Source organism: Amphibalanus amphitrite, unplaced genomic scaffold (genome assembly GCF_019059575.1).
Source record: "Amphibalanus amphitrite isolate SeventyFive unplaced genomic scaffold, NRLGWU_Aamphi_draft 000312F_arrow, whole genome shotgun sequence".
NCBI lineage: Eukaryota > Metazoa > Arthropoda > Thecostraca > Balanomorpha > Balanidae > Amphibalanus > Amphibalanus amphitrite.
In genome coordinates, this window is record NW_024881807.1 from 244,150 (window position 1) to 258,398 (window position 14,249).

The 14,249-nt window shown below is 44.8% G+C and overlaps 1 protein-coding gene across 2 annotated transcripts in view; it reads left to right on the forward strand.

Moving 5' to 3' along the window:
• LOC122388177 (probable methylmalonate-semialdehyde dehydrogenase [acylating], mitochondrial) overlaps positions 1-14,249 on the forward strand; it is a 268,791-nt gene that overhangs the window by 65,953 nt on the left and 188,589 nt on the right. For both annotated transcript variants that reach the window (XM_043379029.1, XM_043379030.1), the window contains exon 3: positions 9,815-10,043. In XM_043379029.1, the coding sequence (XP_043234964.1) occupies positions 9,815-10,043 (229 nt within the window). The remainder of the gene's footprint in view (positions 1-9,814; positions 10,044-14,249) is intronic.

Here is a 14,249-nt window from a genome sequence, read left to right on the forward strand (position 1 = left end):
ATAAAAAATGGGAGCAAACAAGCATCCCGATTTTGGCAGCATCGTCATGCTTTGTCACGGCACTCATCCACACCCTCGGCCGAAATATTAGTTCCTTTTTGTATGAGTTCTGGCATAATCCCGCGCTGCATGTTGTTTGCCATGAAAAAAGCATGTTCAGCTACGTTCTACGCAGTACGCACTAACCTAACCAACATCCCATCATCAACCACTAGCCACCACCCCGTTCTGTGATCCGTTCCACCCCACACGAATCAGCCGAGATACTAGTCAGTCGGGCTAGCGCTATCCTCCCCTCCCTTCCTGACTGCACAGCGCTAAAACCCAGAGCCGAGACTTCCCGAGCGCGACCTCTGACCCCACGCGGTCCGAAGGGTCGGCCGATGCCTAAGGGCGCGCCGCGCGCCGTCCACCCGGATAGCCTCTGCCGAGTCTCCCTTCCATACACCGTTTACTACGCGCTCGATTCATTCATGATTCTGTGTTTCCGCGTCCCTCTCGCTAGGTGGCACCATGGATGTCATAGGCGATCCCAGGAAGATTGCGGCCAGAATACCCCAAACGGCAGAAAATGAGGTTTTTGGTGGATATCTCGGAAAGTATTTGGCATACAACGATGAAATTTCACAGTCTCGTGGTAAATGTGCATACACATAATCCGGGTTGATACTTATGCATTTAAACATTATATAGGACCAGATATGTCCGAAAAAGCAAAACCAACAAGACTTCTACTGGAGAGCCGTACACTTCAGACTATATGTATCCAGAAAAGTTTGTGACGCATTTACATTTTGAATGATGTTCTCTTTATGATTATACAATATATACATGTACAGGGTGTCTCAAAAGTTCGCTTACACATTTCCCATGTCAATAAAGCATATAAGAACCGGCCAAAAATCTAAGGTTTTGGTGTCCGTGTGTACACTAGACAAATATGCATGCTTTGACAACTGATTCGGAAGGTTGGAAACCAAACCCTTTGCTGTATCTCCAAAAATATTTGCCCATACCGATTTTCGTCACTCCGTCAGCTGCCGGAGGCTGATAAAAGGTTACCAGCTTTCAAGCTCTTGTAGGGGAATCCCCCGCAGTTTCTGCGTCGGATTTAGGTTTGACCAAGGGTTTGACGAGCTCCCCGGCAACATCCGCTTCTCCCTGAAAGCCGATAGCTTGCATCGGCACCATCCGTGAGTATTTTGTAGGTCTTCTCTGGCGCTAACTCCTTCATGAATGACTGGCGCCGACCTCCCAAGCACCATTTTCCTTTTCAAAACAACCCCATTCCTGAACAACTGGGAAGTGCCAGGGGCAAATTTTTCGCAGCATATCGTAGCAGAATGTGTCGGCCATCTGTTTCTTAGACACATTTTGCAAAATTTGCAAATCCCGAACGCTCGTCATTCCCAATGCCAAGACCTTCGCTGGGTTCCGGAGTGTTTTCCTCAGGAGAGGTTCTGCTTTGTAAACGGCCAAAACCTGTCCATCGTGCGGTTTTGTCCGGATTTTGTGTGTAAAAGAAAGCTATTTGCTCCAGATCTGCCTCTTGAAACTTCGTTAGATAAAACTTAACATTAATTGACACTTTTGGAGGGTCACTTGTCCTCGGCATTGACGATTTTCGCATTATTTCCCTCAAAATTTAGCGTTATAGATATTATAAACAATTTTAAATGATATTTTGTCTTTATTTTATGATGACCTGCAATTTTTGAAACTGGGTAACCTCTGTCTGTTAGCTTCTAGTCAGTTTTCAATAGTTAGGACTGCATTTTCAGCTGCTTTCCGGAGCACGAGTCTGCTGCGGTACAAGGGTCGTTCAAAGCGCTGTTAGTCTCGCATGGTTTTGTCCTTCAAAAATTTTAGCCACCGTTTTTATTTGATGACCATCATGTTGTACTCATCCTCGCCGACACCTTGCCATGTGACTCATTTCCGACCTAACCATTCCCATTACTCGTGAAGCAGAGAGTTTCTCAGCCGACCCGAGTATGCGACCTCCATTTTCATGCCTGATCCATGGTCAGAGGTGAACCCTTTTTGTGTGCTCATGAAGGGTCGAATGCGCTTGAAAACAATGAAGCTGCTTGAGGAAGGTTGTTACCAATGTCCATGCAAAATTTCGACTGTTAATTTCATGTTGATTCAGAATTATTGACAAAAAAGCATGGCTGGTACCTGTAAGCGAACTTTTGAGACACCCTGTATATGTATATAATATACTACACATAGGTATATACAGAGAAAATATTATACAGAAATATACAGGTCTATCATACATTGACATAAAAAACTGTAAAGCATTAACATATATACAGATGTGGCATGTACAATGCTTACATATATTTACATATATCTATGAGTCATATATCATCCATGTACAAGTGTCACGTACAGTATATATGTATATCTAAGGCTGCAGCCGTGTCAGCGGCCACGAGGTAGTCTGGGTCAGGGGGCGTCGAAGTCTAGTAGGAAAATCTGGAAATCTCTGGCGTGACGTCACGTCGGGGATGACCGACGGCACCTTGCACTGAAAGATACGGCAGAACGGCTATTTTTGAAAAATGATTAAAAATACTTTTGTGCTGTTATGACACATAAAACGCTTATCGGCATGTTCCTCATCATGTGATAAAGGCATATCCGTGGTCGAAAATAGCCGAGACTCTCCCAATTTCCAACCATCGACCTGATAAGCAGAGGATGTAAGCGTAATCCTTAAGGGCGACTTTCCGTTACATATCTGTACATATGCAGCCTTATGGAAATCGGTAGTTTGGCGATTGGCGACGCGCGCGACATCTGTGCTGCGACTGTAGCGACACCTGGTGGCTGCTTTTCTGCTGTATGTAGGTATTGGGGTTTTGCCAGATGTAGTTCCTACTGCTACACCACTATGTTGACCCAATACTAGAAAAGTTATTTTGCTAGTAAAAGGCAAGCAAATTGAAAGTTGATTTATAAAATTGCATATAAATGATTACGAGATAATAATAAAGAAATTTTGATTGAACAATTATTTAAATAATCAACCGTGAAACTATATTCTGGTAGGTTTAGTAGAAATAAGTCCGTGCAACCTTGTATTTAGGGCCTTGGTCTGGGTGTTAAGTGTAGGTCTCTGGTCTCTTTCTGGTCTGGCCTGGACCTTTTGTAGGCTCTAACCTGATCGTGCTGACCTCGTGTGCCTAAACCCCACTCGTTCTGCCATTCGTTGACGATCAATTGTGCCACATAGTGCAAGGCATCGTGGGGCGCAGTGGAATTGCCTTTCAGGTGGCCTGGAAAGGCGGCGAGACTGTCGGCCAGAAGCTGATTAAATCAGCCTTCAGTCCTCCTGCCTGTCCAGGTGGAGGTAGGCGCTGCAACACATGCTGTGCAGGGCTTGCAGGGAAGTGCCACTTCAAAAACACCATCTACAGGATTGATTGTTCTTTGTGCCCCGAGGGCCAGTCCTTTTACATCGGTGAAGGCAGACGCTCGATAAGGAAGCGATTCAATGAACACCTTGGAGACGCACGCAACAAACGCATAGACACACCGTTTGGCTCTCATCAAAACCAACACCTACACACCCCTCTGACATGCAACAACCTGAAACTGAGCATTCTGGCTCGCGCCAAGGATGGTCCCGACAGAAAAGAGTCCATGTACATCAGAGACCAGAGACCTACACTTAACACCCAGACTACCTCGTGGCCGCTGACACGGCTGCAGCCTTAGATATACATATATCAAGGCCGTAGGCGTACATATATACTGTACGTGACACTTGTACATAGATGATATATGACTCATAGATATAGGTAAATATATGTAAGCATTGTACATGCCACATCTGTATATATGTTAAAGGAACTATCCCACCTTCTAAAATGTTGTTAAAACCAGTTCAATTGTGCCCGACTTTATAGATTGGCTGACCAGGAACACGGTTCTGGCATTTATTTTTCATTAAACATCTTAGGCTTCCCATATTCCAAACACAAACTTTCAAATGTGTGACGTCACAGCCCAAAATTACCTCCTTCCCCAGGCCACATTACTGTCATAAAGCTGATTCTTTTTACTCTGTAGGCACCACAACAAAGCTCAGACCAAGTTTTAAGCGATTTTTCAACGAACAAACCCATTTAAATCAGAATGACTAAACGAGGTGACGTCACACTAACGGTCGCTCCATGTTGAAGATAGGGCCTTGCGCAAGGCCCATTTTCAAATGAAAGGAACGAATTTCTTCAACACCAAGAGGCCGCGGGGGTTGCAACCTAGATAGATAGTGGTTTCTGAACCTCGCCGCAAACTTGGCTATCTCAACTCAAACCCCATGTTAAAGGTGGGATAGTCCCTTTCATGCTTTACAGTTTTTTATGTCTATGTATGATAGACCTGTATATTTCTGTATAATATTTTCTCTGTATATATGTATAGTATATTATATACATATACATGTATAATGTATATATTGTATAATCATAAAGAGGACATCATTCAAAATGTAAATGCGTCACAAACTTTTCTGGATACATATAGTCTGAAGTGTACATAATAACAATCACATGTGAATAATTGATGATATTATGTGTAATGTATGCAGTGCACATGTAGTCGATTATGTTTGTATATAAAGCTATTGTTTATTGTACCTATATACGTGTATATTGTAAATACGTACACTGTATATATACATTCATATTGTACCTATTCAAACTTCGCCAAAAATGTCGGTCCCTTGCGAAGTGTAGCATGAGTTTGCTATTTATTCTGCAGTGTTCTTTGTTGTTCCATGTTTAAAACGTATATGTTTTTCTGTAATTATCGCTGACGAAGCTCCAGGAGCGAAATATTCGATAACTTTAAATATAACTTTTTGGCTCCTAATTCTGATTTATATTATGAGGTTACTGGTTATTCTTATATTATTATTATTCATCATGAGCCTCAAGCAGAGTTTCAGCTTTTTAAGAAGATAGGTTGACTATATGCATTCACACAAGTTCCACCTCTTCCCCCCATTCCATCGCCCTGATGCATCTCAGCATATGCAAAGCCATAGATAACGTTCTACTGTTATCTATGGCAAAGCACATGTAGATCCACACCCACAACTGTTACAAAGCGTTGTACCTACCTGCAAGGCGAAGTCAGCATCCGCGCCGTACTGGCCCTGTAAGCCGAGTTGCTGGGTTTTCCTCCAAATCGCCTGACAAAAATGGAAGAAGCACACCGTCTGCACTTTTCTTGGGAACACCGCGGTCCTGAAGGCGTTTGTGGCGCTTTTTTCCATATCAGTCATGATAGAACCACCTGCTCCGTCCGCTTCCGGTCGGCGCTCTTCGATGGCGGCCTTGACCACCTCTAGCAGCTTTCTATATGTCGACTCCTGTTTATTGGGTACCAGTGCATATACACAGGGGAACACCTGGCCATTCTCACTTGCGTGGATGGTGTATAGCTGTTCAAAAAGAGCCGGCGCCACCTTAAACGTTCCGTCAGAAAGCCAGTGACGGGCGTCCGCGAGCTTTAACAGGCTCCAATCGCTACCGAAAACGATCATACGTTTGCCACCGTACTCCTCGTCGTCTCGACTGTCGTAGAGGAGGAATCGCTCAGGTGGCGAGCCGGGCCTGGGGACCGTGGTCCGTAGCTCTTCTGGCAACTCAAACTCCTCCAGCGAGGCAGGTTCGGCGGCAACCGCACCCCCCGCGGCTCTCCTGTAGCGCGCGATCAGCTCCGCATGATATCAGCCGCACGCGGCATTTCCGCGCGTGCGGCTTGGCTGAGACCGGCCTCCGCCGCGTCACGAACGGCGGCCGTCGATTCAGTAGTCGAAGTGGCTCGCCGTTTCATCTCTGCTCGAGCCTGGTTTTTTTTCGATCATTGATGCGGTTGGTGCGTGGTTATGAGGCTTCGTCTCCGTTATGTGCTCCCCGCACAACACCGCTCGCCCGCGACAAAATTTTCTCTTCCATAGGCTACATTTAAGATAGATGTTTTCGCCATAGGACCGCTCTTCAGTATAAAAAAACTTCATGGCCGGGAATCCGATTCCTCTTTAATAAGACATTTTTGCGCTTGGATTCGACTTGAGTTGCTCTAAAACGACAGCGCTTTCAATACGCCGGCGTTTGGTTCCGTGAACATCCATTACCCCACTTATTCAAAACAGTCTTAATCAACGAACTGCGCGATTTCAGATAACACCACGTGGAGTCCCGGCCCTATATACGGCCTTGGACCCGGCACTGAACTGTCGGCCGCGCGTGCTGATCGACGGGCGGCGGGAACAATTATTTAATGCGCCGCATGCACGAGGCTTCCATCCATGGCATCCCCGCTTGCGCATGTGGCGCATGGTTTGGAGCTCTTATACGGCCTTGGTTTGGAGTGGTCAATGCTCAATGCTCATGGGGTGGTATGAGACCAGGCACCATCCATATCATATCGGACCAAGTGCCAACTGGTAGTTACCGACTCTCATCCCATCAGTGCTGCCAGCAGTGGCGTAGCCAGCATTTTTCGCGGAAGGTGCATTTGGTCGAGCGGGCCCGCCACTGAGGGGCATTCATCACCCATTATTTTCTCAGAAGTGTGCAATTTTGCACGTAATCATATGCATGAAGTTGAGGTGTAGGTACCTACTTTCACGTAACGGGGTGGGAGGGGAAGGGGGAGTTTAATGTATTGGGCATGATCACCTCTTTGCAGTGTTCATTTTCACCTGTGTTCACCTGTGCAGTGTTCATTTTCTTTTAAGTGAATTTCTTACTTTCAGGTGACCTTTTCCTCGATTATTTGTGAAATTGAAAAAAAGATATAAACAATTATTTTTTTATTTTCAAACTTTCTTCTTTTTTTTCTTTTTCCGCATTTTCGAACACTGGCCAAAGCAGGTCTTAAAATTTCAATTAAACAAGTTAATGTCAAAGCATCATTTTTCGTCATCAATGAGCTACGAGATGCTTAGATGCGCGCATTACCTAGAGGTGCCTATTTATGAAAATATGCATTTTCCCGCCTGTACGAAAGTGTATGCATGATCAGGGAAAGCATCTGTCGCTCTTTAAAGGAAATAGTTCATCTTTAATATAGGATTTTAAACTGAGATAGCAGTCTGATAAAGCTAATTTTTGTACACCTTAATCTCAAGGCTTTTACTTGAAAGTTCAGCATAACCTGAGATATTTAACTTTTTATTACGAGCGAGCGAGCGCAGCGAGCGAAGCGAAGTCTTTTCAATATAACGGAAAAATCTCAGTATGAGCGGCCCGGCCCGGCCCGGCCTGTAACGCTTTTGAGAGGCTTATATCTCAGCAACCGCTGGACCGAATGGCCTGCGGTCTTTTTTGCTGGGTAGCCCCATCCCTTCTACCCCGTAATTGACTACTTTTGATACATCTCATGGCACGTGCCACGTGAAAAGTCAAGGGTGTTCAAGCAGTTTTGCAAAGTAATGGTTTTAAGAGGCCCATATCTCAGCAGCGGCTTGAGCGATTGTCTTGCGGTCATTTTTATAGGGTAGCTGCATCCCTTCTACCAAAGGTCGGATACTCTTCATCTATGTGAGTGACCCCCACTGCACGTGCAAAATACAACAATAAGAGGTGCCAAATTTGTTCCCATTTTAATAACTCGGTAATTACTGGGGCGATTTCGCTGAAACTTGGCATACAGGTATGCACCCACCAGGCAATGCATTCCCATGTGTTTCGGTTAGGGTGCTACTGCACGTGCGCACGTTCAGGGGGCGTTTCCAGATCCCGAGAACGGCTGGGCCGATTGCGCTCAAATTTGGTACACGGTTGGGGACCGGTTAGTAGGGTGCCGTGCAAAAGTCATTTTGGACTCCGTTTGCACGTGCGCACGTGCAGAATGCCGCTTCAAGATCTCAGGAACGGCTGGGCCGATTGCGTTCAAATTTGGTACACCGCTAGCGACCGGTTAGAAGGGTGCTTTGCACAAGCCCGTTGGAAGTACCCTCTCGCCCTTCTGCACGTGCAGGGCTCACTATCTCGCTCGCTCGTTCTTCGCCCAAAAGGCGTTTTACTGGTCGTTAATATCGTGCTTAAAATTCATGTTCTCGTGCTTTTTTTCCTCTCGCAGAGGACTATTCAAGTACACGGTAGTCAATCAGCGCGGAGAATTATTATGTGGGCAGAATCACTGGAAGCTGATTAGCTGTTCAGGTTTTTTGTTCATTTCTTTAGTCGTTAAAATAAAGAAAACTTGCCTATAGAATTGCATAATTCCAACTAATAATGTCTCTAAATATTATTCCACACATTTCAAACACAAGTTTTACGTAAAATTTATTAACAAAATTATTTATTGAAGGTTAACTATTTCCTTTAATCAACCGAGGTTTTCATTGAAGATATGTGTTGCATGAGTACAAAAATTGACGCATGCAAGGGATCTTGGACGACAATTGTTGTTTGTTAATTTTGGATGACAGATGTTAATTAAGAAGGAATAGGCCCTTGCTGCTATAGATACCCACTTATAAACATAAAAATGCACGATTTATGGACGACGCAGTGAAATTAAAATGATGTTAACCTGCGCCTGACTGGGGTATATTCCATAACACAACTGACTGGGGGGGGGGGCTATTTGGAGCCCCCCCCCCTCCCTCCTATCTCCGAAGCTACTGGACCGATTTTCAAAACTCAAACGGTGTTTGATAGCAGTGGCGGATCCAGGGGAGGGCAAATAAGGCAATTGCCCTCCACAAAGGACATCATTTTTAACATTACGTCTATGACAGTGCATGAAAAGAAACAATAAATTGTGATGGTTTGCCCCTCCCAAAAGTCTGGGTTGGATCCGCCTATGTTTGATAGCCCCGGAAGATCTGTCGAGCGAAACCTAATTTCGACAGAGTTCGACAGAGCTCTAAGGAGTCCGCAGAGGGCCATTTCAAATCGATATTTTACCTTTTCGACGCTTTGCGTTCGTTTTTTTTGTCATTTCGATATTTTGCGTTCGATATTTTGCCTTTTCGATATTCTGCGTTTCCGCCTTTTCGATATTTTGCGTTCGATATTTTGTCTGTTCGATATTTTGCGTTCGATATGTTGTCTTTTCGATATTCTGCGTTCGATATTTTGTCTTTTCGATATTCTGCGTTCCATATTTTGCCTTTTCGATATTTTGCTTTCGATATTTTGTCTCTTCGATATTTTGCGTTCGATATTTTGTCTTTTCGATATTCTGCGTTCGATATTTTGCCTTTTCAATATTTTGTCTTTCGATATTTTGTCTTTCGATGTTTTGTCTTTCGATATTTTGTCTTTCAATATTTTGTCTTTCGATATTTTGCGTTTCGATATTTTGCTTTCGATATTATGCTATTCGATATTTTGCGAGTTCGATATTTTGCAATTCGATATTATGCAATTCGATATTTTGCTATGTCGATATTTTGCGGTTCGATATTTTGCGATTTCGATATTTTGCGCATTCGATATTTTGCTTTCGATATTCTGCCACTTCGATAATTTGTCTTCGATATTTTGCTATTCGATATTTTGCTTTTCGATATTTTGTCCGGGACCCGTTGGAACCAATCATCGAATATGTGCGATTTCAACCCGATATTCGGAATCTGGGCTATGAAGCAAAATGTTATGAAAATATAACGGGGGTGCCGTGTAAAAGCGCATTTTAGTTGGCATGGAATGACCCAGCTAACTCAGAAATATGTTTGTTCTATTATCGTTTGTCTCCGTTGTCACCGTTCCCCCGTTTTGTCCCAGGTGGCCGGTTAGGTCAGCGTTCCCCCCCCCCCCCCCACCGCTGCCGGTAGGTGATCACCAGGGTACCCAAGTCGACGCCTGGCGAGATGCAGGCCGCCGTGGACGCTGCCAAAACGGCCTTTCCGACGTGGTCACGCACCTCCGTGCTCACCCGGCAGCAGATCATGTTCAACTTCCAGAACCTCATAAAAAAGAACATGAAAGTTCTGGCTGCCAACATCACCAGCGAGCAGGGCAAGACGCTGGCCGACGCCGAGGGCGACGTACTGCGCGGCCTGCGTGAGTGTCCGGCCACTGTCCCGGGCCCTGGGACGGCCTGCTGTGAAACTTGAAAACTCGAATCTTGTTTATTCACGAGTCCACCGCAGTCAGTGGCTTTTCACCATTGCACGTCACGGAGGTAAACAGACATCGCTGATTGAGACACTCATTCCCAGTCTCGCAGCTCACATCACAATCAGACTGCTGTATATTGCTCACATAGATACAGGACAACTTAACCCTCGCATGCACATGCCATTTTCCCATCCTAGAACGCACATGGGGGGGGGGGGGTTGCCACCCCCCGCGCCATTTCGTTCCTGTTGGAGATAGAGCTTAATTTGGGAAGAGACGAATCCAATGATACCCAGTTTTACCTTCTCAGGTCAGTCATTGACCTTCCAGGTCAGGTCAAACTAAAAAAATGTTGCTGTTTTGGGTCACCGTTGGATATTAAGTGCGCTGCTTATCATATACCGATGACGATGCACAGTGATGCAAATGGGGTTCACGAGTGGCCATAAATACCAAAAAGTCAAGTTTACCAAACCGAGTAAATCGCGATATGGCTAACCAAAGAAATGTTTGGCGCATCTGAAATCACATAGCTTTCATGTTTTTGTCAAAACCGGCCTCGTGTATGATTGTCAAAAGTCGTGAAATTTTCTATGTCGTAAAATGACTGTCGGATACTTGCAAGTTCATACGCCGCTACCGTGCGTTCAATTAATACAAATTACAAAAATTATACATGGCAATGATCCATAAAACCTGCTGCTTCTCATGCTGGGTCACAAAAAGCCGTATCTCTTTTGGTTTGGCGGTGATCTAATCATCTGTCATCATGTTTCAATAACAATTTTTTAGTAAAACATATTTGCTTTCGTTTCACCTACAGTAGCTAACACAGTGTGTGCCCGTTAGTGCACCATACCATAGCATTCCCTAATCATTTCTGAGCCACACTGTGAAAGAATTAAGGCGCTAGCACAGGGCAGACCAGCGCTATTGAAGTTTTGTCCGGCGCGGTCGGGTCCCGCGGTCGGGGCGGATTGCTTTCACTGCGGATTGCAATTTCGACAGACGTTTGACTTTGACCTGCTATAAGTAGGTCAAATATTGACGTTAAGTCAAAAGTAATACGCTCACTCGCGAGATCTTGTCAAGGGCAATCCGTTGGTTTTTGTTGCGAGGCGCTAGGACACTTCGTTTAGGAACAGAAGAGGGATGCACCGGCGAACCCCCGCTGTGGCCGCCCGCCCGCGGCGCGGCCGCCCGGGCCGCCCACCGCGCCGCGGCACCCGACCGCAACGGACGAAAACTTTAGTAGCGCCGGTCAGCCCTGTGCTAGCGCCTTAATTCTTTCACAGTGCGGCTCAGAAATGATTAGGGAATGCTGTGGTATGGTGCACTAACAGGCACACACTGTGTAAACTGCTGTAGGTGAAACGAAAGCAAATATTTTTTTAGTAAAAAACTGCGATTGCAACATGATGACAAATAGTTAGATCAATATATTCCTGCCCGGGGCCGGGATGATTCAATAAATGTCACCGAGGTTTTTTAGCGAAAACTCCGAGGGCCGTTAAGGCCGGAACACAGCTCTTCAGCTCGCACATCGCGTCTCGCTTCTCCCATTGCAATGCATGGCATATTTTCAGCTGGGGCATTCCACGTCAAATCGAACAAAAATCGGCTGTTTTGCACCTTACCATCAGCGATTTCATTATAAATTTGTGAGCGAGTTCCTGTGTGGCCCCGGACATTACATTGATGTTTTTTGCACATTCTGACCACAGGTCTTCTAAATATAGGGCATCAAATTTTTACAAAATGTTGCATCTTTATATTTTTGAACGACCATAACTTTGGTTGTACTTGTTTGATTTGAATGAAATAAACCTTACTGTTTAGGTAATTTCTTAAGCATTTGTTTAGAATTGCACCTACTTAAATATATGACCTTGAAATTTGCTTAACTCTGTTCTTATGCACAAATATTGAAATAACAAAAAACACGTTACCTTCGATTTGGCTCATTTTCATATATTTTATTGCCTACCATATTCTTAGCAACCTGTGAAAAAATTAGAGTGGGCCATTCATAAGTTTTGAAGAAAATTGCACATATGCAAACGTATGTTAGCACGCGCAGTGGAGGGGGAAGAGCGAATTTCACCCACCCCTCCTGTTTTTCGCCAATATCTCATAAGATAAATGCGAAATTAATTATGGCTACCTGTCAAGAATTGAATTGGACATCTCATCGTGCAAGCAATAAGAAAATCGGTTCACAACTGTTCTAGCAATAGCGGTGTAAAGTGAACATCCTGTCGCCGCAGCGACGCGGCGACTCGGCAACCGGCGCCGACCGCTACGCGCCGCCTGAATTGTAGACTGTGCCGGGACGGAACGGAACGGTTCCGTCTTTACATCGCGCTCCCTACCGCTGATTACGTTCGATTCGCGTCAAATTTTGTGAGAAGACTAAGAAATGTACAGGCAATCTTATGGTGAAAGAATTTTTGAAAATCGGTTGGTAAACAATTGAAATATGAACGTGTAAACACAAAATTGTGATTGCTGAGTTTCCCGCATCGGCCGAGCCCGCCTCAGCCGGCGACATGTTACTCTTAGCAGGCCTCTAACTGCCATATTTATTATTGGATTAACTAGAAATTCCCCATACATACTAAAAAAATGTATGTTCTTTCGTATAGTGAAGATCAAAAGACGTGAAGATATCGTTGGGTGATAATGTTTTCGTTGAATTTACTTTATGATGCATTTCCACGCGGCTCAAAATTCACCGCAAAATACCGTTTGCCTGAGACACTTTTACTATGGAACGGGAATACGATTCAACCCTCATTCGACTTTTTTGCGCTCGAATTCGACTTTGCGCAAAATAAAACGACAGCGCTTAAAAGCGACAGTTGCCGCAAATTGCACACTCAAACTGCGCTGAAATACGACATTTCTTTCATGTCGCAAAATCTTCAAAGTTATGCATTCTAGGAAGCTCGCTGCAATGAAAAGAGGTAAATTTAGCCCCCCGGAATATGTGATAGTATCAGGACACTGTTTGATTCCGCCACAAATGAGAAAAACGCGATGCAGAACGATGCGGTGAAACTGCGCTCATTCGCGACAAATCGTGGGTAAATTGCGCCTGTATTCAACAGTCCTGTTGGAGCCTGAGTGGTCGAGCACTTTCCGTTTTTCTGTTCTCATTCGTTTATTTCGTAACCAATCTTTAAAAAATGATGCTCATTTGAAAGAGATTTTCTCGCTCGTCATTTCTGATGCATAATGCATACATTTGGTACATCACACTCACAACCATATGTACTTGAATTTTCAGATGAAGGATTTTGCCGCGAAGACGGAGTGGGTGTCGTATACCTTACCTAGATGTTGAGCTGGAATTCGGTGAACAAGTTTTTTTAAAATAATGACCTGAAGGTGACCCAAACACTTTTAATTGATAGGTGTGTTTGCAAAACGCATTCCGACAGCTTTTTTCTGCTTTTAACACTGTATTTTTCTCGAAATACCTGTTTGAATAATTTTCCCGAGTCGACTTCAGGCGCAATTATCAGACACTTAGCCTAAAAACGACACTACCGAGTCAGATAAAAGCGCACTGCGCCATTTTACGACACTCTGCAGTATGATCCGAGCGCATATGCGCCCTTTCCAGACACTTTTATGTTTGATTTGGGCGCATTGCACTTACACTTGACGGCACAATTTACTTGACAGAGGCGGCTTCAGCCACTGGTTTTGTGGATTTAATGCCTTTTATGCTATACTTTAGCATGTTTAGATGTTAACGATCAGTTTTGTTGTATTTACTCTATGCACATACTTACCTGTTGCTTGCGCGGGACCCCTCTTCATTAGGCCTGTTATGCGTAAAGTATTAGCGGAGGGGATTTCCTTCGCACTGGTGTATGTGCTGCCAAATGTGTCCGTGTGGCGCTCAGCTGGTCGGTGTTGGCCGAGATATGAATGCATAGGTGTATGCAAGGCGGACGGCTCCAGTGGCGGTCGCAGGGGGGGGGGGACATCAGGGCCATGCCCCCCCAAAAGGCAAATCAGGGGGGCATCATATCATTTGCCCCCCCCCCCAAACAACCGATGGGCCCCCATGGCCGTATGGGGCCCTGGCCCGTATTCGATTGTCACGAGGCTCGAGAAACCCACGCCAGCTATTAACAG